Here is a 27162-nt window from a genome sequence, read left to right as displayed (position 1 = left end):
CAAATAGTATTGAAAGCCTGCGTTCAGAGCCAAGCCCTGCAGGACAAAGGAGACAATAAGAGAAGCAGATTAAGGTGTTCCAGTCGATTCCTTGAAACAGGTTTTGTTGTTTTATTACTTCCTCTTATGGGTAAGCCGTGGTGGTGGTGGTGGTGGTGGTGGTGGTGGTGGTGGTGTGTGTGTGTGTGTGTTTGAATGTGAGGGTGTTTGGATGTGGGTGTGTGCATTACAAGAACCTGGACGAGATAGACACTTATCCCAGCAGTAAGCAAATAGGTAAGTCAGACTGAAACATATAGGGAACTATCAGTCATTAAAACCTCAGTCACTGATGCTTGATGCACTTGCTGTCTGATTTTCCAAAGTTTTGTATAGATTTCCTATTTTTCTTTTCATTTATTTATTTACTTTTCCCTTTATTTCTCCATATCTGTTTGGATACTTTCCTACTGCATGTTTGAGTGTTTGACGTATCTTCCAGGGACCAATTTCATTTCGCACGTATTTTCTCTTGGTTTCTTCTTGTCCGTTCATATTATTGCCTGCTTTTCAGTTTAGTTATTTTTCTCATCTTCTTTTGTTCCCATGTTTATCCAGAAATTGATTTTATGTTCATCCTTCGATGCTGGTTTCAACTCGTAAGTTTTGCCTGTGTGATGACTCACTTCCTGGATCGTGGGACACGGATGGGTGGATTTTTCAAGCCCTGCCGTGGGCAGCCCAAAGAAACCAAGAAGTAGTGTGCGCGGTCCCTGGGGTGAATGAAGAAGGAGAAGCGTCTGCTAAAGGGAGAAGGTAACTGCTTCCCCAAACCTTCGGCTCTTACATACTTTTATCCAAATCTAGCCTGGCTGATCATAATTTGTTTGAATTTGTGTACTATCCTCCCAAGTGACCTTTCTGTCGCCAGTCTTTGTAGCTCATCTGTCTATCACAAAGAAGCCCTGATGATTCTTTCTTAAAACAAAGCAAGTATGTTCTTTTTTTTTTCCCCCTGTGCTATACAGTAGGTCCTCACCAGCCATCTACTGCATACATAGAGTATACATATGTCAGTCCCAATCTCGCAATCCATCCCACCCCCTTCCCACCCCTGGTGTCCATACGTTTGTTCTCTATGTCTGTGTCTCTATTTCTGCTGTGGGGAGGGGAGTGGAGAGGGGGAATGGAGAGTTAGTGTTTAAAGGGGACAGAGTTTCAGTTTAGGAAGGTGAAAAATTTGGGAGAGAGACGGTGGTGAGAGTTGTACAACAATGTGAATGTACTTGGTGCCACTGAACTGCACAGTTAAGTATGGTTAAAAGAGTATGTTTTATATTGAGTCTTTTACCACAAGAAAAAAAACATGTAAGAAAAGTATGGTTCTCCTCCAATGACACTCTTTTCTTGCTTTCCATTATCTAAGAGAAAACCCTCTTATCCCTACGAAGTCCAAGCTCGATTATCAGGATCTTCACAGCTTTGCTCCAACACCATCATTCAAGCCTCACCGCCCACTACCCATCACTCTTGTTTCCACCCTGGGGACCTAGACTCCCATCTAACAGTACTTCTTCAAACCACTTGTGTTATTTTCTGATTTGTCAACATCACATATATTCCCTCAGCCCAGGGTAGTTTTGTTTCTTCACTTCATCTTTTACAGCTCACTGTCAAAGATCACCTCTTCTTCCCACACTGACTTTCTGAAGTGCTCACTCACGTTTAATGCATTTTCTTTATACCTTCATTGATAGTTGCTCTTACCCTCCTCTCCTCCCTTTCCCCCGTCTCTTCTTTTCCCTTTATTCTTTCAACTGTAGACAGAAATAATAAACAATCTATAATACAAATAGAAAAGAGTTTTATCTGAGCCCAGCTGAGGACTGTAGCCCGGGAGGCAGCCTCTCAGATGACTCTGAGGAAACGCTCCAGAGAAGCCCGGTTTTCAGGACAGTGTTAGATCTTGTCAGGACAAAGAATCTCAAACAAGTCAGGGGTACATTTCTTCAAGGTTTCGAAAAAGAAAAAAAAAAACAGAACAGCTCAGCACATACACAGCAAGTCAGTATGGCCTTGGCACCTGGGAAGGAAGTCTTATCACTGAGGGAGTACAAACATTGGTGTTCCAGGAAGGGAGACATTTAATTTTTATTTTTAACATGGACATTCTTTACTTCTGGTCCATGCACCCTTTTCTTTAATAATTAAAGTAGATGTGCAATGTATGTCTGATAGTCCACAAACAGGCTCTTCTAGTTAGCATAAAATTCAACTTAAATTGTGTATAAGCCAGAATGACTTCCCTAGACCTCAATATGTGAAAATTGCTTTCATCACAACAAATATTTTTGGAGTGTACCCTTTGTGCCAGATGGTGTGTTAAATGGAAGCCAAGGGTCCCTATCCTCAAGGAGCTCACAGTTGCAGTGCAACCTCATCGTTTATTGCTTGTGTCCCCTACTAGTTGTAAACTACTTGCAGGGCAGGAACTGACTTGTCATCACATTTGCAGTAATAGTACAGCAGAGGGCACAGAATAGACTCCCAGAACTGTTTCTAGAAAGAATGACCAAAGAAGTTAATGAAGTTTTTAAATAAAAAAATTTTTTTCTAGCTGTATTATGCATATTTAGTATGTTTTTGTAATCTGTCTGATAAAATGAACAGACAAAAACAAATGCAACGCTACCATTTAGGCACTGGACTGAGCTTGTATGTGCATGATCTCATTTATACTTCACAGCCCTCTGAAAAATGTTGTTATTATCTATAGTTGAGGAAACCAAGGCATGAATGGTCACTTGCAGATCTTGGTGGACTTCAGCGTCTGAGTTTTCAATCATTTGCTCTCTCAACTGTCTCTAAGTTCAGTCTTCTGGTCTCTCTTTGTAATGATTGGAGCTACAGTAAAACTGTTTTTTGTCATACCTATACATTAAAACTCGAATGGCCTAATATTCATTCAATGTATTATGATTTTTATGAAAGAAAACAATGTCCCATTTATAAAACAAAAAAGGGGGCTTCCCTGGTGGCGCAGTGGTTGAGAGTCCGCCTGCCGATGCAGGGGACACGGGTTCGTGCCCCGGTCCGGGAAGATCCCACATGCCACAGAGCGGCTGGGCCCCTGAGCCGTGGCCGCTGAGCCTGCGCGTCCGGAGCCTGTGCTCCGCAATGGGAGAGGCCACAAGAGTGAGAGTCCTGCGTACCGCAAAAAAAAAAAAAAAAAAAGGAACATGGAATGTTATAGTACTGAACATACACTTTTGATTTTAAATATTGAAAACAAGAGTATGTCATAAGTGGATAAACAACAAGGTTCTGCTGTATAGCAGAGGGAACTATATTTAATATCCTGTGATAAACCATAATGGAAAAGAATATGAAAAAGAATATATACATGTATATAACTGAATCACTTTGCTGTACAGCAGAAATTAACATAACATTGTAAATCAACTATACGTCACTAAAATAAATTTTAAAAGAGAGTATGTCGTAAGTTCCTTTAAGGTGTACACCAGAGTTATTGTTTGCTTAAGACTGTCTCAACTTGGTACAAAAAGTTCCTGCTTTAAATTTCAAACAGGATCACAGTAAATTTCATAATAACTTGTCAGCTTGTTTAAAGTAATGAGCTTCTGGAGGCTTACACCCCACTGGGCATGTTCTAATGACAAGGAAATGCCAAATGAAAGTACAATAAATCTGTACAATAGAGACTGGGTGTTGTGACAGTACCATCATTGGAAGATTGGTTTTATAATTTATTCTGCTATTATATTCTCCTTAAATTTGGTCTCCATGCTGCTGGAAGGATTAACAAATGCCATTAACACATGTTTAGCCTGTTTAATGCTTTCATATACTAAATCAAATCTAAAAAGGAAGCACATTCTTTCAAACATATGGAAAGTTTTCTTTTCTGCTGCAAATATTAAATATAAATATTTAATATCTATAAATATTATAGATAAAGGCAAAAGTATAATATAAAATGCCTACTTCACTCAACCTTAAGATCAGTGTTATAATATAAAATAATATAAATATATAAGTATTTTATATATCTATTTAACATATAGGTTATATGCTATAAGGGTGAGTGAGGTGGACATTTTATGTTATACTTTTGCCTTTCCTGAGGGCCTACTATGCTTGTCTCTAATATGTTCACCATTTTACTTTTCAGAAATATTTATGGAGTATAACTAGCTGTTAGTTGATGTGTTAGTCTCAGGTACACAGACATAAAAAATAAAGTTTCACCTCAAAGAACTCAGTAAATTTGGGAAGATGGTCAGGAAAAACAATAATAACATAGAGAATAGCTGTTTTAATAGATGTATACACAGAGTATTTTGGAAGTCAAGAAAAAGTGACTCAAAGGAAAGTCTGAGTTTACTATAGTCAACATGCTTCTATAATCTACTTGATACTGTTTTCCAAGGGGAGCTGAGTATTGTAAGATGATGACATGATATTAACTGCACATATTAGAATGCCAAACTCAGAGAACAACAGGTATAAAGGTGCCCCTGACATATGGTAATATTTAGAAATTTTTCAGTAATTTAATATATTTGCAGCAAAAGATATATGTAGGTCCCAGCTGAGGGATATGGCTGGAGTAGTAGGATTTCCAGACTGCAAAAGTCAGTGATAGAGTTCCACTAGAGAATTTTAAGCGGTGATGTGACATGATCAAAAGTGTATCTTTCTTTTTAGAATTAGCCTTTTGGACTGGTTGAGGATAACTAAAACCTGCGGTATGGAAATTCTTTGGAATCCATATGAGAAAAGATTAAGATCTGAACTATAATAATGGCAGCGGGAACAGATACAAAATTACCAGAACACATAGAGACCCATAAATCAAAGGGTGGATGGTGAGAGCAAGACATTTCAGATAACTTGAAAGTCTAGGGCAAAACCTAATGATGCTCCTGAGAGACAGAACACAGGAAGTTGTGGTTAGTTAAGTCTGGCATTAGAAACGAGTTTAATGAATTTGGAACCCAGGTCAGTGAACTGGGCTGTTGATATTGACCTGAGAGTAGTTATCACATGGGTGATAGTTGAAGCTTTTTGTTTGGATGAAATTGTCTGAGAATCACACAAAGTGTGAGATGAAAAGAGCTGGGCATATACCCCGAGAAAACCATAATTCAAAAAGAGTCATGTACCACAATGTTCATTGAAGCTCTATTTACAATAGCCAGGACATGGAAGCAACCTAAGTGTCCATCAACAGATGAATGGATAAAGAAGATGTGGCACATATACACAATGGAATATTACTCAGCCATAAAAAGGAACGAAACTGAGTTATTTGTAGTGAGGTGGATGGACCTAGAGTCTGTCATACAGAGTGAAGTAAGCCAGAAAGAGAAAAACAAATACCTTATGCTAACACATATATATGGAATCTAAAAAAAAATGGTCATGAAGAACCTAGGGGCAGGATGGGAATAAACATGCAGACCTACTAGAGAATGAATGGACTTGAGGACACGGGGAGGGGGAAGGGTAAGCTGGGATGAAGTGAGAGAGTGGCATGGACATGTATATACTACCAAATGTAAAACAGACAGCTAGTGGGAAGCACCCTCATAGAACAGGGAGATCAGCTCGGTGCTTTGTGACCACCTAGAGGGGTGGGATAAGGAGGGTGGGAGGGAGGGAGACCCAAGAGGGAAGAGATATGGGGATATATGTATATGTATAGCTGATTCACTTTGTTATAAAGCAGAAACTAACACACCATTGTAAAGCAATTATACTCCAATAAAGATGTTAAAAAAAAAAAAAAGAGCGAGAGCTAAAATTGAAGACAGCTGCTGTTGAGAAGCCCATGAAAATCAAGGCATAGAAGTGTCCATTAGGGTTGACCATATTAAGGTTGCCTTTGGGAGATAAATTTAGTTAGAATATGTGGGGTTAGAGCCAGACATCGTGTGATATAGATAATAATAATGTATTGACATGTAACAATCATTTTTTAAAATCTTTTGTTTTAAGGGGATACAATGCCATTTTGATAAGTGAGTAAATTATATGCATAAATATGACAATGATATTGTTTTATGTCTTAGAGATCACCCAATCATACTCCATGTAAATAACTGAGTGACTCTCAAAAACATATTAGTCATATGGGGACAAGAAGTTTTCCAAACGTAAATCAGTATATGAGTGGTGAACTCACACTGGCTGATTTGACAAGTGACAAGGCACGCTATTTTGGAGATACTCTATATTACAGCAAGAGGACTTAACTTCAAAATCCAAGAGTTCTCATAAGGATTTGGGTGGAAGAGGTCTCTGCTCCAAAAGAAGTAAAAATTTTCCAGAAGAACAGCAAGTTTCATCAGCTTTCCTGACCAATGAAAAAGTTAATAGATTTTCAAGTGGATGAGGCATTTTTTTCTTTCCAGTCATAGAATTTGAGTGGAGGGCTTCCCTGGTGGCGCAGTGGTTAAGAATCCACCTGCCAATTCAGGGGACACGCGTTCAAGCCCTGGTCTGGGAAGATCCCACATGCTGCGGAGCAACTAAGCCCGTGCGCCACAACTACTGAGCCTGTGTTTTTCTCAGTGAATGTCTTGTACACTTAGAACCTTCCATCATTTATTTGTTCTGCTTTTTCTGATTTTGGATATTATACCGGAACAGATACATGGAACAAATTTCTCACAGAAAAAAAAAATCTTTGTAGTTACCATAGTCACCATATCATGAGTAGCATGGCAAGAAAGGGCAAGGTGATTAAAAATAAAAGATTGAATCCAAAAAACTTAAAGTTTATAAATAACCTAAGGTAACCTGTAACCAAGTAATAAGAAGACTTAATTAATGGGATATAATTGGATTTACTTTTCTGGACTGATGTTCAAGAGGAAAAATAAATTAAGCATTTATATCTGTGACCTGTATACTTCTGTATCTCTCTCTAAGCACAACAGAAGTTGTATTTGGAATAATTGCTTTTCAATATTTAAATTATCATATTTTCAAACAACATAATTTTACTTTCTTACTATATTATACTTACTACAGGAGAAAAATAAATTACCAAGTTTTGGAAAATTTTTCAGTAGCAGTACTCAAATTGAATAGGTCCTTACATTAATACTCAATTTAAAAAAGTCAAATAACAAGAACATTCATCCTCCAAGCATATAGATTGATTACAATTTAACTATGACGTGTATATAGAATACTTGCTTAGTAAAGTATGTAATAATTTTAATACATGACAATCATATGTCACTGCCTTAGAATGGCCATATCAAGTAGCAGTGGATATATTTACATCATGGACAAAGTCTAGTACATCCCCAGGATTCAATAAATATGTTTTTAAAAAGTTGAAATATTACAGTCTTGTAATTTGACTAATAATGCAGATAAGACTCAATCCCAAAGAATCTGAGGCGCTTGATGACTGAATTATGTCCAGATCACAAGTGGGAAGACATGTGAGATCCACAGTATCTTAGATTGTCGTCTTATCAACTAAAAGGCTCTGTTTAACAAGGAAAATACAACAGAACACAATTTTCAAAAATATGAGGAGGTTAAGAATCCACTATTACTGCAGATCTTACCTTTTGAAGACATCATACCCATATTGAATGCATTTCTGAGATGTGTGCTCGGTTGAATCCAATTTTGAGCTGCTATTTTTAGAATCTTGTTAACTGAATTGACTGACCTTTTTAGCCCAAACAGTTGAGCCATGTTTGCTTGTATATGGCATTTTTACCAGCTATTCTTGGACTGAAAAGTGCTCTGTACTATGTGGTCTCAGCAATTCTGTTCATTGTATTTCTAAATGCTCTTAACAAAAAATCAACAAGAACTCTTATATTCATACCATGGACTATCATTCTGCCATAAGAAGGAGTAAAATGTTGATTCATGCTACAACATGATGAGCATAAGAAAAGCCAGATACCAAAGGTCAGATATTGTAAGATTTAATTTATACGAAATGTTTAGAAGAAGCAAATCTATAGAGATAGGTCAGTGGTTGCCTACAGGTAGGGGAGGAGTAGGGGGAATGGGGGAGTGATGGGTAACAGGTGTGGGATTTCTTTTTAGGGCAATGAAATGTTCTGGAATTAGATACTGATGGTGGTGACATAACCATGAATATACTAAAAGCCACTGAATTGTACTGTTTAATTTGTGGTATGTGAATGATATTTCAATTCAAATTTATAAAAATTAGCTACATCTTTAAGTCTTCACCTTTTGACTACTAAGCATGGATTAATTCAAAGTGTATTTTTAGCCTGTTTTGCAATTTATTCTTAAAAATGTATTTTTCGGGCTTCCCTGGTGGCACAGTGGTTGAGAGTCCACCTGCCGATGCAGCGGACGCGGGTTCGTGCCCCGGTCCGGGAAGATCACACATGCCGCGGAGCTGCTAGGCCTGTGAGCCATGGCCGCTGAGCCTGCGCGTCCGGAGCCTGTGCTCCGCAACGGGAGAGGCCACAACAGTGAGAGACCCACGTACCGCAAAAAAAAAAAAAAAAGTATTTTTCTTAAAGGTAAATATGTGATGTGATGGATGTGTTAATTAACTCCATTGTGGAAATCCTTTCACAATGTATATGTGTATCAAATCATCATGTTGTACACTTTTTATACTTCAATTAAACTGGGGGTGAGGGAAGAATCTAGTAAGACAAAAGAAAAAAGAAAGGCTTAGAAAACTGGAGCTGGAGGATTGGGAAAATATAGATACATGAACAGTGAATAACCTGGTGAAAAGTAATATAAAGGAAATAGGAAGATTATGCGGGGATTTCTTCTATGCTTCTAAAATGCCATCTTAGTTATTAGAGCGTAGGTGTCTTTTATTTTCTCATATTAAAACTTCTCTGCTCAAATCAGAAACATCCAGGGCACTGATTTCACTTGGCTGTACACCTGAAACTAACACAACATTGTAAATCAACTGTATGCCCATAAAAAATTTTAAATACATGAAGAAAGGAGGACAGCACAAACAAACAGACAAAAAAGTATGTTTTTCTTGTGCAGATCGTAGTACTAAAGTGGTGTGAATTGTAAACCCTTTAATTAGGCTATAATTGATGTAGTCTGAGGAAAAACTGAACTTGAGACACACCCCAGGAATGATACCGGTGGTAGTTTTGGGTTATGATGACCTGTTTCAGTAAGTGCTATTAGTGATGTGATGTATGGTTAATGATTTGATTTATGTTCATGTGCAAAATAAAATAGAAGTGCTGTATGAAGTGACCATGGTGGGAGTTTTAGTAGACCAATGTATGCCATAGCTGGACTTAGTTTATGTCCCATGTCTATGTAAATACTACTCCACATTCTGCAGTTGGCTCTGCTTGAAGGATCTGCATATGTACAAGAGTGGGTCAGCAAAGGAACAGCCAACCCTTGACATCTGGTGCTATTTCCACAAGTTTCTACCTAGTCCCATTTTATTTTGGCAACACAACTGGTGAATAACGGGATAAGTCCTCCTAAATGGATGTTTCATTCCTCTTAAAACTACTCCTGGTGGATGTAATAATTTATAAACCACTCCTTATACTTATACTTTACATATACGTGGTTGCATCTCACCAATGATGCTGTTTATCATTTAGTATACTTTTGGGTTTCCCCCCTTTCCCAAATGAAACCATAATGTTTTATGAATTTGTCTTGGATAGGGTAAGTAAGTGTTTTGCTATTTATATGGTCCCTTTCCGGGAGCCTCCAAATGAATGTTATTCTTAGTCTCCTCAAGGTTTTCTTATACACAGATTGCATGTTCTATCTTTACTATCTCTATACTAGATGACTGTCTTATCTTGACCACAACTAATGAAACCAGAAATGGTTACCTAAACCAAACTAGGTCGAAGTAATAAAGTGGGTGACAAATTAAGACCTAACAGAGATGCAAAACTCTGGCCGCCAGAAGCAGACTATATTGGAACGTGACGAGGTGGACCAGTTAAATTCTTGCTTTTGGGGCGGTTGAACTAGGGGACCTACTGAGGAAGTCGGTAGTTGGTAATGGTAACTAGGAGATCAAATGAGGAAGTTAGTAGTTGGTAATGGGAGCAGAAGCTGAAAAACAGTGTGGAGACATGACAAGTCTGGAGCAGCTATTATACATGGAGAAAAAGTTAGGGGAGACTCAGTCGTTATTCATGGGGGGAGTTGAAGTAAAGCTGGAGTATGTTTGAAACTCGGAGCCTTGGAATAAGTGAGCCACCGAGAGTAGGAAGCAGCGTGTGCCTGCCATTGAGGGTGTGACCAGGTAGTGACTTACGGCCTGTGTTCTGCTGTGTGTTTCAGATGGCTTCTCAAGGGCTAGGAACACTGGCTTGGCAGTGCCTCGTCACTATCTAGTCCACAGATACTTATCAACTGCTCTATGCCAAGTGCATATTCATTAATGAACAGGCGAGCTCTCACCCCTGTGGAGTTTATATTCCAGCAGATAAGATTATTTTCATAATTTTCTCCATATCTTTATAATAAACCTTTATCACCTGAATTAATGCAAGTGTGCCTTTTTCCCTTGTAGTCTGAAAGAGTCTAATAAAAATGCTATCTCTTTCTGTTTCATTTTCACAGGCATTATTTTAAAGTGGTTTTTTTTTACAAATATTAATGCATTCAACTTTCTTGATAATTCTAAAAGTATCAATTTTACAGAAGAGGCAATGAAGGGGAAAACAAGGTTTAAAGTTTTCACCTAAAACAAGGTTTAAAATTTTCTCCTAGAGGCTTCTCTGGTGGCACAGTGGTTGAGAATCCACTTGCCAATGCAGGGGACACCGGTTCGAGCCCTGGTCCGGGAAGAAGTTGCAGGGCAACTAAGCCCACGCACCACAACTATCATTGAGAAAGTTTTCCATAGGATTCTCACCTTTGCTACATGGTAAACCTCTACTGGTTCAGGTACCATTATTTTTTGCCTCTTCTTTAGATACTTTTATTCTGTGGAATTATGTGAAATGGTTGAAAACATGCAGACGCTTGGAATGATTACACAACCCCGGTTGGCCTCACTCTTGACTCCGCAATTTACAGAAGTGCTGACCCAGAACACAGACTGTTATGTTCACACTAAATTACTTACAAACATATTTTGAATATCATCTATCTTCTCATTTTTCTTTCGATTTATTGAATTTCGGTGTCATTCACCAAGATTCCCAAATCTACCACAAATGTTTTTGATATACACCTAGGAGCCCCAGTGGAGCAACGTTTGTTGAAATTCAAAGTTGAACATATGCCCTTGAAATTCACTAGCACAAAAGGCTTAAAATGTTTGAAATGCTGCAGGTGACTTTCAGATTTATTCCCTGAGGCATGTACCTGTTAACCAAGGAAACCTTTGGCAAATGTTACTAAACGTCTTACCGACTTGCTTTTTCACGTGTCCCCCGGTTTGTGCACGTGCCCCCAGTTTGTGGATTGGTGCTTATATATAGTCAGAATATTTATATTTAATTTTTTAAAGGAAATTATTAAGGAAGCTAGGCTAGGAGCATTCTGACAATTCATTACATGCTTCAGTTTCTATAATAACCAACATTTGGTACTTTGCTTTAGTTCATTAATTTATTTATAAAACAATCATATATTGATTGATCACTTACTAGTAAGTGCTTGATGTTGAGGTTACAAAAATAACCTATGGTCCCTAAAGAATGCAATTCTAACAGGGACGTGTAAAGAGAGGAATTATAGTCACGTGGTATTAGACATATGAATTGGGGAGAACATGTGTGTGTTCTATTGATCCTGACCCTCATTACTAGACTTTTAACTCCATCAACAGATTGTAAAGAATATTAGTCTTGTTATATCTGAGGAATAGCTTGCTCATGGTTTCATGCATGGAATGACACTAAGATTAGGAAAAGGTCGTAGGGAAACACATCTAATACTAGGTGGAAGGCTGTGGTTTTCAGCATTTATAACAAAGGCAAATCCACATAGTTTTGCCCTCAAGCACTCTTTTTTCACACCCATTTGTGGGTTTTTTTGTTTTTTTTTTCACTAGAGAAGACTAGAGAAAATTAATCTGGCTCAGAGGTGGCCGGACTACTGCTTGGCCACCCCCAAGGTTTAGGTTGCTTTTACGTGGACCAGTGATCTCATTATTGTGGTACATATTGAGCAGGACCCTGAGCCTTCTTACTCTCCCCTAAATTCTAATAGCTGATGATGACATAGGCAGGTATAAATATCGAAGGGGCAGACAACTTATTTATTTTGAAACATTTCAATGAAACTCAACCTGACTTTATTGTAATGGTTTGTAACTTGCCAGAAGGAGTCATATAAAAAATATTTTAGTCATTGAAAATTCATTGAAAATTTTATTCATTGAAAATTCAATAAAAATTGATTTATTTAAACCATGACTATGGTTTGATTTTTGTGCTTGCTTTTCCGTTTTTGAAAATGGCAGCTAAGCAGAGTTTATAAACTGCAACAATATCTTAAGGAAATTTTATTAATAAATGTACAGAAAGTGAGAGTAAACTCATACTTTCAATCTTACACTGACCATTAAACAAGCAATAAAAATGTCATAGATCTATTGAAGAATAAATACATACTTAAAGAAAGACATAAGGGTGAATAATAAAAAGCACAGAGACACCCAAATTAACTTTCAAACACTAGTTCAATTCAAATAATTTCATGTTTGCTTTCTTCCTCCAATGCATGCTTCTATATGTTACAATTTTAGCAGATTTAGCATAGTATTTCAAGGCTGCTGTCAATTCCTATGTTTTTAAATTAGTCTGAAGTTGGAGTAGATTATCTGTAATTTTTCTTCTTAAATTATAATTTTACCATGTACAGTAGTGGTTTACAATATATTTTATTTTTCTTTAGGATGTCATAGATAGAGCAGAGATGAATAAAGAAATTTTATCTAAATGCTTTTCAAACCCAGGGATTCATGCATGAGATGAATGTTTTTAATGTCTAATTAAAGTAGTTCTTTTAATTATTAAATAGAAATTGAAATTAGAAATGAAATTTATCCACGTATTGAAAGCCAGAAAGAAACAGTAAAAGGAAACATCTGAATTAATGAAGTTTTTTTTTGTGGTTTAAGGAACAATTTAGGACACTATTGCTATTTTGAAAGTATAGATTTTAAATCATACATTGAAACAGGCAAATAACATGACTGATGGTTGGACTAAAACTTGGTCATCTCAAGACATATTTTAATTTTCCATAGATCATATCTCTTAAATATTTGTGGGGTTACATCTTCTACAGTATGAGTGGCCAGTTCACCCAGTCAGAGAATTTAAACCAGTCGTGTCAGTGTTTTAAGATGGAGGTTCTTCGTATGCTGGGATGATGGAGAGACAGAGTAAGAATCCTTGTGTTCTCTCCTTTCCTTTTCTGTCTCTACATGTAGCGTTTCCAACCTTTTGGGATCCAGTCGATTGTGGAAGAGTTAAGCTGACACGAAACGAAGCACAGAGAAATGGAACATGACTGCTGGGATGTAGATGATGATGACAGCCCTGCATATGTTTTCTCGCTTTCAGAATTAGTATATATCCTCAGCAGTGCTGACTCTGTATTTATACTTCTTAAATTAGCTCAGGAGCAACTGCACGGCTCCCAGCAAGAATCCCTGATGCAATTGGAATGGAATTAGAAACCAAAATGGGCACCATGGCAGCTTTCCCTCTATAACACTGAAATTTCTCTTCTGTTTCTCTTTTTTATTTGTTACTTATTTTAACTTTATATTTCTTTCATGATATAGTTTTCTCAAACTTTATAGTGAAATTGTCACTCTAGAAAGACGTTAATATTTTTCTTGGAACTTCTGATCCCAGCAAACCAGGGCCCTCTTACCTCAATCAAGATCAACATCAGGGTCCACCTGAGAGGGGAGCCCTGCAGTCTGAAGCATGGGGTAAGATTGCCTGTATCTTTAGGCTCCATTTCATCACTAGAAAAATGAGGGTTTTGAGTAGGTCATCCCTCAAAACTCTGTTTAATAAAACTGTTAAAGAGTAGGATTATACTGACATGTATAACTTGTTTTCACTTTAATACACTCTTGTATGCCAAAATATTGCCCTAAGTCATCAGTGAAATGACATTTAAAATTCCCAAACCAATGGGAGGGAGCCATCTTGTGGTTTAGGCCCAGCGCAGCTTACATTTAGAAGAGAAAAGAATGTGAAACCTTTGAAAATGTAATATTATATATAACATTATATATAATATAATAAATATAATAATAAATGATAGATAGTTTATGAATGTGATCTAAAGTCTTAACTTACAGGTAATTAAAAAAACCCTTCAATTCTGGGTATGAGTAATTGTTCTTTAGACAATTCTGGGAACTTGTTTGAAACTAAGGGTATATAGCACATACCACGTTGTGATTTATTTTCTTATTTAATGAAGATGTTTCAGTAGGTACTGAGTTAGTAGTTGTAATGCTTACTGAAGATGCCAAAGGGGTTTGGCCCATCTCACTTAGGAAGTAATGCAGAAGACAGAATAATGATATGAAAAAGACAATTGCATATTACCTTTATATTCTGTAATTACTTTTCTGAGTCATAAGAATCAAACATTGATCTCTAGAATCAAACATTAACTCTCTAATTGATCAATTAGAGAGTTAAACATGCCGATAATGGCATGTGAGATCGCCATATTTTGTTGCTTAATAATACAATATATAACACATACTAAAAGGTATGCATGTTTAGCATAAATAACACCAATGTAGCAGTTAATAAAAATATGATAATAATATTAAATACTATCACATTAATATTACTTTTTAAAGTTTCCTTTTAGAAACTAATTTATATTGTTAGGTAAATAAGTCGTATGAACATATTTTCCCTAGGTGCATTTCTTTATATAAATAAAACAACTTTTTTCATTTATCCCAATATTTTCAGTAGTTAACTTTCACAGACAATATGCAAAAAGACATTTCTAACATAAGCAATTCAGCATCAGTAAATGGGTGCTGACTTTTCAGATTCAAAGTAAATTACAGAGAATATATTATTTCCATTTATTTCTCATTCTTCCTCTTTTTCATGTAACATGGATAAAAACTGAATCAATAACCTGAATTGCAAAAATATTTTAACTTGCTATATGCAACACATCAATTTAAATTCCGTAATTTTAGAAAAGGTTGAGTCTTGTATAGAGATTAATGATTGCTCAGAAATGGTACTCACATAAAGTGTGCATAAAATAAGCCTCTTGTCCACGACACATGGTTCCTGCAGATGTTCTTTTCTCCTTTGCTTTGCTTCTGAAGGTGTAGGAAGCTTTCCTATTTGCCGCCCCTTGCAGGAGGGACTCAGAAAGATTTGTTGGTGGTAATGACGGGAACAAAGGAAGAGCCCAGAGATAATATCTCCAGGTAGACTTCTGGTGCCCATTCTGGTGTTTATTAAATACACTGTAATAGATTAAAACTATATTTCTTTCAAGGGGTTTAATAATCCATTATCAACCTTCTATCAGCAACTTTCTGGTAACTAAAAAAAAATAAATCTATGCTTTTGGATTTTCTACTCTGTTTCAAATAATTTGGAAATTTGAAAAAAATCCACTTTGTTTCCTATTTATATTTCATTCCATGTTTTTTTGGTTAGTCACTTAGCAAATACAAGGCTACACTTTGAATGATCTTGCATAGAACAAGTATTTCAAGCTAGGTCAATCTGTATGAAATTACTTTTTGGAAGAAATGTAACTGTTTCAAAAAAGACCCTGTTAAGTCTAGAAATACAATTATTTCTGTAACTAGTTATTTGGAAGTCTTTTTATTTATGTATGTATTTATGTATGTACGTATGTATGTATTCCAAAGAAAATTGAATCTAACATCGTCTCAAAAGATTGAAAGAATGATTTTTTATGGATGACTTAAACACAGAGACCCATTTGGAAGAACAGGAGCCATTAGGTTACACAAGCAGATGTTGTCATTTGATTTCTAACTAGGATTCATTGTTTGGAGAACAAGTCTTCAGACCCTCTTGCCTCATGTCACAGCAAGGATGATGAGTGAGCCCAGCCTCCAGTTTCCAGTGTCCTGAGTGGGCTTTTTGGAGCAACACACTGTTGGGTAAAGACCGCCTACTGAGATAACTTGATAAGACAACACATGGGGTCAAATATTATATAGGGAAAGAGAAAAGCAAAATAGCTACATATTTATAGTATACCATAGTTCAGTAACTATGGTCAAATTGCAATTTAAGTTTTCCACGAATGGGTAATTAACAATGTAAATTGTACAAACTTATAAACAAGGAATATATACATAGAATATAAGTTTATCGAGGAAGAAAGCAACAGAGAGCAAGAGTAAATTAGGATAAAATACCTAGAGAAAAACAACTAATTTAGTGGTACTGAAATGGTGAATAGAATGAGAATAATGAAAATATTTTAAACCATGAAAATAAACATTGATTTTTTTAAAGTTATAGTTTACCAATAAGTTATGCACATTATGCTTATTCACATACATTTTGGTTAAGTATCTTTCACCTGTTGATACCTCTAGCACTTGTAGATGACCTTGCTTGAGTCTAGGGCAGCATTTCAGTCTAGAGTTTCCACTGACATTATGGGATGAACCATTCAAGTGCAAATTAAGAAGCTGGTGAAGTCCAGCTCATCAAGGAAAACACAGTGCCAATTTAGCAAGGAATTTCCAATCAATTTTCCTGAACCTTGTGCAGCCAATAAATACATAAAGACATATAAATTATAGGTACTCCAAAAATGAGAAGCAAGTTATCATAGACCATACTGCAATATTTTCTTAAATTTCCTATACATTAATTTTTCTCTTATTTCTTTATCAACTATTGTACCATCACTAAACTCCAGCCTAATTGTGTAAAGTAAAAACAAGCATACCTAAATTCTAAAAAAAGACCAACATTCTATCTTGAAGTGGTCTCTATGGACAAGTTAAAAGTGGTTTATTCAATAAATAGATTTTAAGGAAAAGACTTCCAAGCAAACAAAAATTATAAAGAATGTCAAATTATTTTTCTACATAGTAACACATCTTCTCTCATTCTATTCTGAGTTGAAAAGTTCCATTCACCAGCCTCCTTACTGTACTTTTCCTATAATGGAAGGTGTATGTTAAGGCTTCTCTGAATGATATATCACTGGGTTTGTAATCTCAGTATAATCCTTTCCATCAGAACAGAAATGTATGACCTTTGTCAGGAAAACAACACGACCCCCTGATAAAATTTGATAAAATGGGACAAAAGAATTATTCATATTCTTGAAAAGTGTTCATTTTTATTGTTTTTGATCAAATAATCTGCAGTTACATGATAAATACCATATACTATATATGAGTTAATGACTCTGACTTGAGAATTTGTCACTTGCAGAATTGAACTAAAGGTAATACAGAGAGAAACAAGTTGATAAAACCATGCATACAATTTTAAATATATTTTCAGCATAGTTTCCTGAAAAATATGACATCATCTGGACAGGAAGACAGAGAGACATCAAACTCAGGAAGACGTGTTTTAAAACTACAGAAAAATAATTAACACCGTAGAATAGCAATACTTTTTTTGGTAGTCTTTTAAACATCTTGACTCACTAATAATAAATCCCTGTATATGACATTACCATAGTACATTGAAAATATACGGCACATTTTCTTTTCATTTTGTTTTCCACAGCAGGTTATATAATATTCACAGAAGGGCAGGCTACTTCTCTCTATTTTTCCCCAATATCATCATCTATCATACATTAAAATACAAACTGAAGGAAAAGCCATTGCATAATTCATAGAGATGAAAGTGAAGGCGTGCAAAATTATTCAGGCACGTTCAATACAGTCTCATGCCCGAATCCTTTCCTGGCCTTTGACCCACAGCTTTTTCCTCTTTGTTTACATTACAAACCAGATTGGATAATGAGTCTGTAGAGGAGTTGCCAGAAGGCACGTTGGCTAAAACCACCACAGAGAAAAACCATCTATTAAAATAAAACAACTTAAATCACTATATTTTTATTATAGCTTTACTCTAAAAATATTATGTGTGGCTGATAGTTCTTTAACTCATATTACTTTGTAGGTTTTTTTAAATAATATATTCATATCATGGAATAGATTGTTAAATACTTAATTTAAAATTATTGTGTCATTATAGGAAGACATTTAAAATTACTAATGACAGTCTCTAGGTCCATCCACATCTCTACAAATGACCCAATTTCATTCCTTTTTATGGCTGAGTAATACAGAGTGAAGTAAGTCAGAAAGAGAAAAACAAATATTGTATATTAACACATATATGTGGAATCTAGAAAAATGGTACAGATGAACCGATTTGCAAGGCAGAAATAGGGACACAGATGTAGAGACCAAAGGTATGGACACCATGGGGAGGGAGAATCGGGGGAGGGGGGAGTGGTGGTGAGATGACTGGGAGATTGGGATTGACATATATACACTAATATGTATAAAATAGATAGCTAATAAGAACCTGCTATATAAAAAATAATAAAATAAAATTTAAAAAAGAAAAAAAATAAACTTACTGCAAATGATTTACATAAACATTATATTTCATTATTTTATGAACCTGAAAACATCTCATCATTGTTTAACACAATGTGTATTGATGAGTGGCTTAAATGAGAATAAAGCTAATGATCAGGGATTGAAAAAGTGTATTGATGGAGCCTGCACACGGGCAGCAGATATGGAAAAACACACGATGAGCTGCCCTTAAGGGAATGGAGGAGACTTAGTTGGAATTTATTGAGTAAAAGTCATTTCTTGATGAAGATAAACTTTTTTTTTTAAATCACTTACAGCTGTGTCACAGCAGAAGAGGCTGGCTTCAGAATAATGACCTACCTGTTGCTCTAAGAGCTTGAGGAGAATGTGGATAATTTTGTATCAGGAATGTACCAGGGATGGTGAAGATTCTGACATTGGAAGGGAAGCTGAACTGAAACAACTTAAAGATTTATTTTTAATTTTAAGGACATAAAAGAGAAATAGTTAAAATGAATTTGAAGAAAGAAAAGATTAAAAAGCTTTCAGTGTTAAATCAAGTATTATTAGAATAGGTTTGTGTATGTTTATGTCAATTGTTCTCACTTGTGGAACTTTATCAATAATCCAGAATGTCATGCTTACTCTGAACATACCTTATTCACTTTTCACTCAGAAAAGTGCCAGGTACCTAGAAGGTGCTTAAGGAATAGTTGTTGAATCACTGATTGAATTATAATCTCTTATGCTGAACACTAGTATGTATACATGTTTAAAAATGTGTTTAAGAGGGCTTCCCTGGTGGCGCAGTGGTTGGGAGTCCGCCTGCCGATGCAGGGGACACGGGTTCGTGCCCCGGTCCGGGAGGATCCCACATGCCGCGGAGCGGCTGGGCCCGTGAGCCATGGCCGCTGGGCCTGCGCGTCCGGAACCTGTGCTCCGCAACGGGAGAGGCCACAGCAGTGAGAGGCCCATGTACCGCAAAAAAAAAAAAAAAAATGTGTGTAAGAGATTCTGATGTACAGGTAGGAATCAGAATCACTATTTTTTAAAATACTACTCCACCACCTTTAAAATTCTCTTATTTTGTTTATGTGTGAGCCATAAAAAATACTGAGAAAACTGCCTGTTAAGACACTGTGAAATCATCCAATAGTACTAGTTATTACTGATCGTCTTTTGGAAGCACTGTTTGACAAATATTTAGTCATTCTTCAAAGACAGTCCGAGCAGTGTTTTAGAATTCTATCATTAATAGTTGGAGAAAATTTGATCCACATAGCTTTGTTCATGAGCTGTTGCAACAAAGTATTATGGTTTCATAAATAAGGGATGGCCAAATCAAATGACTGCACAGCTCATATTTCCCACCAGGAATCACTGATATTGCAAAACACGTCACAGGATTATGGACATTTGCCCAGAAAAGTTGACTTCCTTTGCATTTCCAATTTGAAGAAATTTACCCCATGAACAATATATAATGAGAAGTGTGTGTGCACGTGTGTGTATGGGTGGGTGTGTGTGTGTATGTGTAAGAGAGGGAAAAGGAAAGAGATTAAGGCAACATAAAAAAGGTGGAAGAAAAAATGAGTAAGAGGATCCTAGCAACTAGCTCAGGACTCTGTCTTTTGGGCTGATTTCTGGTAGAAGCTTCTCCAGAATATTTTCCCTGCCCTAGTTATTTTCAAATCCTAGGGGGCTCTATTTTATGCATGGGCTCTAAGCATCCTGGTTATGGAAGAATATGCATCACTTTACTTTTTAAGTAATTAGAACAACAGCTGTTTCCCTATGGAAGTTCAGTATATTCTTATAGAGGAACAGGGGCTGGGATAAAAGTTTAAATTTAAAGTTAATTAACTTAACACAATTCCTATGGTGTGCTACGTATTTATTCACAAAGAATTTATATAGCAATGAGAATAAAATGGGATTGTTATTTTTTATCACTCTTTGTAGTATATGAACCAGGAAATAAAAATCAATGCATCTGCTGAGGAAGACAGCTCAGGTATTATGGGTGTTTTGTTTGTATTCAATCAAGAGGGAATGTGTGTGTTCATATACACTGTATTTTCTAAAGTATTTCATTGAAAACACCCCATTGTCTTACAGCCACAAACTGTAATTCTTCTTATCATTTTTAGCATCCCTTTAACCTCATTTTTTAAGGTCTAAAATATGTCTTGGAAACGAGAGATGGTGAGTGTTTGCTTAGTTAAAGGTTGATATTCAATGCTCAATTCAATTGGGATGGACATGATTGTTTCTGCACTGCTATGAATGGTCCCAAGCAGAGGATACAGTAAGGAATTACGGAGGCATTGTGGAGAACAATACTTGCTCGCCATTATATTCAAAATTTCAGTCTTTTATAGAATTCTAATCTTCATGGTCGTACTTTTCCACTGCCCATTGTTCAGATAGGTTCAGCTAGGGAAAGTGGCCTTGTCAAAAATATTGGAAAAACTGCACCAGAAAGTCCTTTAATGTTGCTTGAACAAGTTAGACATTTCTGCATACAGTTTTAAGAAATATTGAAATTTGTCACTTTAATAAATTGTGCAGTTTTTGCCACTAAATTCTTCTCTGAAATGCATATGATGCCAGCAAGTTTTCATAGTCTGCCAGAGCTGATGGTGCTAAAAGTTCCAACACTGCTATAATAGCGTGTAACTCAGTCCAAAAGCCAAGGCTAGGCAATAAAATTATCGAGTTCAAGAACTGAATACCCAAATGAACAAGCAAACTGTCGTTATCATAAATGTGCTTAAAAGGTAAGTATAATTCAAAAGGCAAGCTTGCAATTATAAAGGTGCAAAAACTATTCTCTGAGTCACTAAGACAATTTCCAACTAATCGCTTCAGTGAACTAAGATAATTATAAGTGCATAGACTATATTTCCATTGATGATATTTGCCTTGGATAGACTGTTAAAATTAAAGTGCCTTGAGGTGGAAACCATACTTATTCTCTTAATGTGTTTCAATCAAGTTCATTACTTTGCAGTCTTCACCTTGTCAGCATGAATGAATACAGACTATATAAAAGTTAGTGCTGTGTCCTAGGAGTGGTCTGCTTTTCTTTACTAGGTCAGCATCAACTAGCTGAGAAATACAGATGGTATACCCCCGTAAATTTTGAGAGCTTTTGCTATTGTCTATATTTCAAGGTCTGTGAAATCTATTTTAGAGTCGGACACATGACCTCAAAGATTGTTAATGATTGATTGGTCTAAGAACTGTGGCTTATATTCCTTCTGAGTTTCATTCTGAGAGGGCTCTAAGTGGCTGTCAGGGGACACCTGTGGATGTCAGTATTGCCAGCTTCCTACTTTTAATATTGAGAGTATTTTCTATGTTTAATATTGGCAAGTCCCATATTTCCTCCGGTCCATTTCATGGAATGTGTACTTTATCGATGAAAGAAAAATTTAGCTGCCAGTATAACATTCAGTCTTCCAAAGTGACTAGCAGGTGAGGTATATCATGTTAAGAATAGAAAAGTATATTTTTTAAATGGGATGAAAGACATTCAGAAAAGAGAATGTATAGTATGGAGGATACACGTATTATTCTCTTAAAATTATAACCACTTAGGTCGCACAGAGTGCTGAAGTAGTTAACATCTTGCTCTCTTCTATAAAACATGTTGGCTTATTTTTTCACATTTTTCCCTAAAATTTCCAGTATCTTCCATAAGATCCTGGGAGTTTATAAACCCAGTGTATGTATCTATATTTTAGGGGTATACAGATTTAAAGCATTTATAAATCAAAATTAAAGTAAAAATTGTTAGAATATAGCCATAGAATAGGAGTTGACTGTAGGATAAGATAAGTAGTCATGACAGTCCCTTAAATACAGCAACTGGGAGTTGGATGGGCTCTCCAGGTGAGTCACTGTTATGCAGAAACATCCAGAAATTATGGAGAAGTTTTAAAGACCCTTGGCTTTCTTGCTTCTACAGTAACTTTCTGGAATCTCTTAAATAGTAAAGAAAGTTCTAGGTCCTCACTGTAATTGAACTCCAGTTCTAATAGTTGGGAAAGAAAGAGAAGGATGGCACATATATACTAAGGTACAAGGTTTCCTAAAAATTCATATGGAACCATAGATGTCAATGGTTGAGATACATAATTATAAAAAAAAGTGAAGTAAACGGCATGTAGAAAAATTACAAACTTTCTAATGTGACTATTTCAAAATGCTTCAGAATATCCAGACTAGAATTCCAGCTTATGTGTGGGTACTCAGGGTACATGCACACATTTTAATTTTCTCATCGTTAATAGATTTCTGTCTGGTTTAGTTTGAAATATTAGGGTTTGACACAGGGCTTATTTAGGCAAATACCATCTCGGGATGTTAATTATAATGTCGTTTTCCCATTTTAAAGGGTCTATGAGAGTTCATTAGAGGGGACAGATTCCTTTAAACATTTTGAATTCAGCTATATTTGTAATGTCACTGTTGCCATATGAGTGAAATGTCCATGTATTTTCTTAGTATAGTGAGACAACTATATATACCTAAGCAAAGTGTAATCCTTCTGAGATAGGGAGATTTCTACCATACCAACGCCCCTGCTGAAAAAGTTGTTGTGTGGCTAGTATTCTTATATTCCAAGTTTCAGGCTTTAAAAAGAGACATTTTTAATATTCTCAAATATGAAAACAAGTGATGTCCATGAATTTCTTTGGGAGCATAGGTCCATTGTATTTGTGTTTGCTTTTGGCATAATTCACTTAATTTAAGCAATGATGAAGAACTTTAAAACTAAGATGTGTGAAGTACAGAAAAATGTATTCAAGTATTTCAGAGACACATTGAGACAATGTAGTTTATCATTAATTCAAACCAACTAGCTTACCCTCAGAGAACACCAACAGCATATCTTGGTCTAATCTATCTTGAGTACAAGAATATATTTTCATGGTTTTGGTTCATACAATCCTCAGTGAAGAAGGACATGTTTAACTCTGGGGTGAACAGTCCTCAAAATAAGTAAAGTACATAGCAATAACTGCTTTCGGCTGTGGCATTTGCATTTAATGCCAAACATTTTTCTTTCCTAATAGTTTTAAATTACTTATAAAGGAGGGTAATTTGGTCTTTTACTAGCAAAAATTGCTAAACATACATTATTTTTTAAAGTTATTTAAAAAAATACAATTAGACAGACCAAAGTTCAATAACATTGAGACATGTTGGCTTTAAATGGCAGTTCTTACTTTTAGTTTGATAGTGGTTAAAGGGCAGTAACTGGTACCATCCATTTCAAGAACTGGCTTTTTTTTCCCTCTTAAATCTGAGTTAATCGTTTTCTTAACGGTTAAACTTTTCTCTGTCAATAATCTGGTACGAGTTTCCATCTAGTGAATCTGACCAGTAATTAAACATTCCTAAAAAGCATTCTAGGGCTTTTTAAAAATACAACATTAATGACAAAAATAATGCAAAAGTGGCAAAACTGGAAAAGAATCAGAATCTGGTTCAGTTTAACCTAGAACTCTATCATATATTTGCACTTAATTACACTGCACGAAATGAGTTAATGCCCCATTGTAGTTGAAATAATTCCATGGGGATGCTGATAAATTTTAAGTAAAAATTTTATTTAGAATTATTCACATCTAGTGGATGGCTTATATATTGAAATCATTAATTCAGAAATATAAAATAATCAATCCTCACTTTGTAGAAATGACTTATTTATATAATTTAGAATTAAAATCTTCCATCTTTACATTTGGAGCTAGGAGTTGGAACCCATGTAACTTTGATGTGAAAACTGTTCTTATGAAAAAATCTTTCTAAATCCATATTTGTTTTCAGTAAATTCATTTTTATCAAAATGTAAATACTATAATCCCATTGAATTTTAAAGTCTCATTCTAAGCTAAAATATAAAAGCCTTACTGAACTTTATTCAATTATATCAAAACAGTAAACATAATTACTTACAGACAATTAAGCAACTATTAAAAATCTAACAAAACAAAGATGCTGGCTTGAATTTTTCAGTGTTTGGCAATAATTAAAATTATTTAAAAAATTAAAAATACACAGCTATAACACTTTTTAAAAACAATAATGTTTTCAGTATACCTACATTCATTCATAGAGATATAAAGTTATGAAAAGTAGATTTTGTATATAATATGATCGCTTAGGCCATTAAAAAAATTTCCAAAGAGGGAAATTTAGTATTTTAAACAACTAAATTTAGTATCTAAACAACAAAGTTTTTAATTTTAATCTTCTAATTTAAATTTTTTATTCCCTAAATTGGTTCTATAGCATGTGTATGTACAATCGTCTATCATTATTGAGCGAGTTTCCCACTGACTTATCTGATTATTTTTCTATTTTGTAACTATAGTATAAGAAAATATTTTAAAGCCTCAAACTACTGATTTTTTATCTTCAACGTTTCCCCTTTTTCCTTTTCCAAAGTTTTCTGTGCAAATTTTACTTTTGTGATATTTAATATTGAATTAAAAATCAAAGAATTCCAAAGTAGTTTTCACATGTACTATATTATGTGATATATTAGATACGAACACGTTGACAGTAATACTTCCACTTGTACGATTTACTGTGAAAAAACAGATAATCTTAAATTAATATGAAATAGAATCCCTATAATATATATATTTTGTATCCATTAAAGTACTCAACTGCCTCATGACTTTGCATAGCAAATCATAATAATACCTTTCCATATGCCACATATGACAAATGGTCATTTGTACACCACACACACACACACACACACACACACAACCCTATGGCAAAAAACCTTCCTTCTGAGTTGACAGTTTGCACACTTGCACACCCCCAGAGACTTAATCTTGTTGCTGATGAATATCCTCATGCCTAAGAATTTTATAGATAACCCAGTAGAAAATATTAAAAATCAAAAAGGCTAATGGGAAGCAGGCTCGGGAGATGGTGTCAATCTTCTTGGCCCGGTCAATGAAGACCTTCCTCATTTCATCCAGGCTCTTTGGCATTACCTGGACAGGATGGTTTGGGCCCTTTGGAGTCACACCGTCTTTTGTTTGCAGACACGGTCCCATTCCATAGGCTGTGAAACTGAATCGGCTTTCCCTTACCTCATCATCCTGTCATAAGAAAAACATTAGAAAGCACTTTAACCCTGAGAAAACCATAATTCAAAAAGAGTCGTGTACCAAAATGTTCATTGCAGCACTATTTACAATAGCCAGGACATGGAAGCAACCTAAGTGTCCATCGACAGATGAATGGATAAAGAAGATGTGGCACATATATACAATGGAATATTACCCAGCCATAAAAAGAAACGAAATTGAGTTATTTGTAGTGAGGTGGATGGACCTAGAGTCTGTCATACAGAGTGAAGTAAGTCAGAAAAGAGAAAAACAAATACTGTATGCTAACACATATATATGGAATCTAAGAAAAAAAAAAAAGGTCATGAAGAACCTAGGGGCAAGACGGGAATAAAGACAGAGACCTACTAGAGAATAGACTTGAGGATATGGGGAGGGGGAAGGGTAAGCTGTGACAAAGTGAGAGAGTGGCATGGACATATATACACTACCAAATGTAAAATAGATAGCTAGTGGGAAGCAGCCGCATAGCACAGGGAGATCAGCTCAGTGCTTTGTGACCACCTAGAGGGGTGGGATAGGGAGGGTGGGAGGGAGGGAGACGCAAGAAGGAAGAGATATGGGAACATATGTATATGTATAGCTGATTCACTTTGTTATAAAGCAGGAACTAACACACCATTGTAAAGCAATTATCCTCTAATAAAGATGTTAAAAAAAAAAAAAAGAAAGCACTTTAGTCATGGAATAGGGCATGTACACCAGGCATTTCAGAACCATAACTTAAGCTTTATCATGATAAATGATAACATTATTATAATGAAAAGGTAAAACATATAAAGGTGAGTTGCTTTTCTTTCCTATTCAAGTTTTATTGATTGATCCTGCTGCATCATACAGACGTGTTCATTCAATGAAACACTCAAGTGTTATGTTTTAATGGAAAAATTAAATATTCTGGTATTGTCTACATATTGCTAGAATATCTAAATAAATTGAGCAAGAAAAACATCTATTTGGATATTATATATGTTCATGTACTAGATTTTTTTCACATCATGTGTTTAAATGTGTACATATATGATGTCAAAGGGAAAATACCATGATCATAGTTTGAATTTTTCTTTTTCATGGAGGCAAACATTTTAATGCCTGTTTCCTACAATTTCATGTTACTTCATTGGGAAATACAATCTAGATCGACAACACTGCTTGGTTATTGTTATTCTCACTTGATGTTTTATACTAACCCATTTGGCATACTATCAGATGGCCAGATATTCTAGTTCATATACTGTTACTTATAAGGTACATTGGTTTTGTTGAAATTATGAAGGAAATCTGGCAGAAGTTTCATGTTAAAGAAAATTATAACTTATCATGGTCCTAAAAGTATTGTTATTTTTCTCTAAAATGTTGCAAATTGAAGAGAATTCTCCATGTATATATATGAAAAAAACAAAATTTAAAGAAAAAATTACTTAA

General features: G+C 35.4%; 1 protein-coding gene and 1 long non-coding RNA gene across 4 annotated transcripts in view; one reads left to right on the top strand and one right to left on the bottom strand.

Moving 5' to 3' along the window:
* Positions 1-196: 196 nt before the first annotated feature.
* Positions 197-15779, top strand: LOC132597431 (uncharacterized). Its single transcript, XR_009564197.1, has 3 exons — positions 197-795; positions 10756-10932; positions 13433-15779. It is a non-coding gene; the product is annotated as an uncharacterized lncRNA (long non-coding RNA).
* A 7981-nt stretch (positions 15780-23760) lies between these two features.
* Positions 23761-27162, bottom strand: part of GLRA3 (glycine receptor alpha 3) — a 158557-nt gene continuing 155155 nt past the window's right edge. For all 3 annotated transcript variants that reach the window (XM_030879257.2, XM_030879258.2, XM_060300055.1), the window contains one exon: positions 23761-25707. In XM_030879257.2, coding sequence (XP_030735117.1) covers positions 25429-25707 — 279 coding nt within the window. In that variant the 3' untranslated portion in view covers positions 23761-25428. The remainder of the gene's footprint in view (positions 25708-27162) is intronic.

The sequence above is a fragment of the Globicephala melas genome, chromosome 6 (assembly GCF_963455315.2).
Source record: "Globicephala melas chromosome 6, mGloMel1.2, whole genome shotgun sequence".
Classification (NCBI taxonomy): Eukaryota; Metazoa; Chordata; class Mammalia; order Artiodactyla; family Delphinidae; genus Globicephala; species Globicephala melas.
This window is presented reverse-complemented; position numbering and strand designations above follow the sequence as displayed.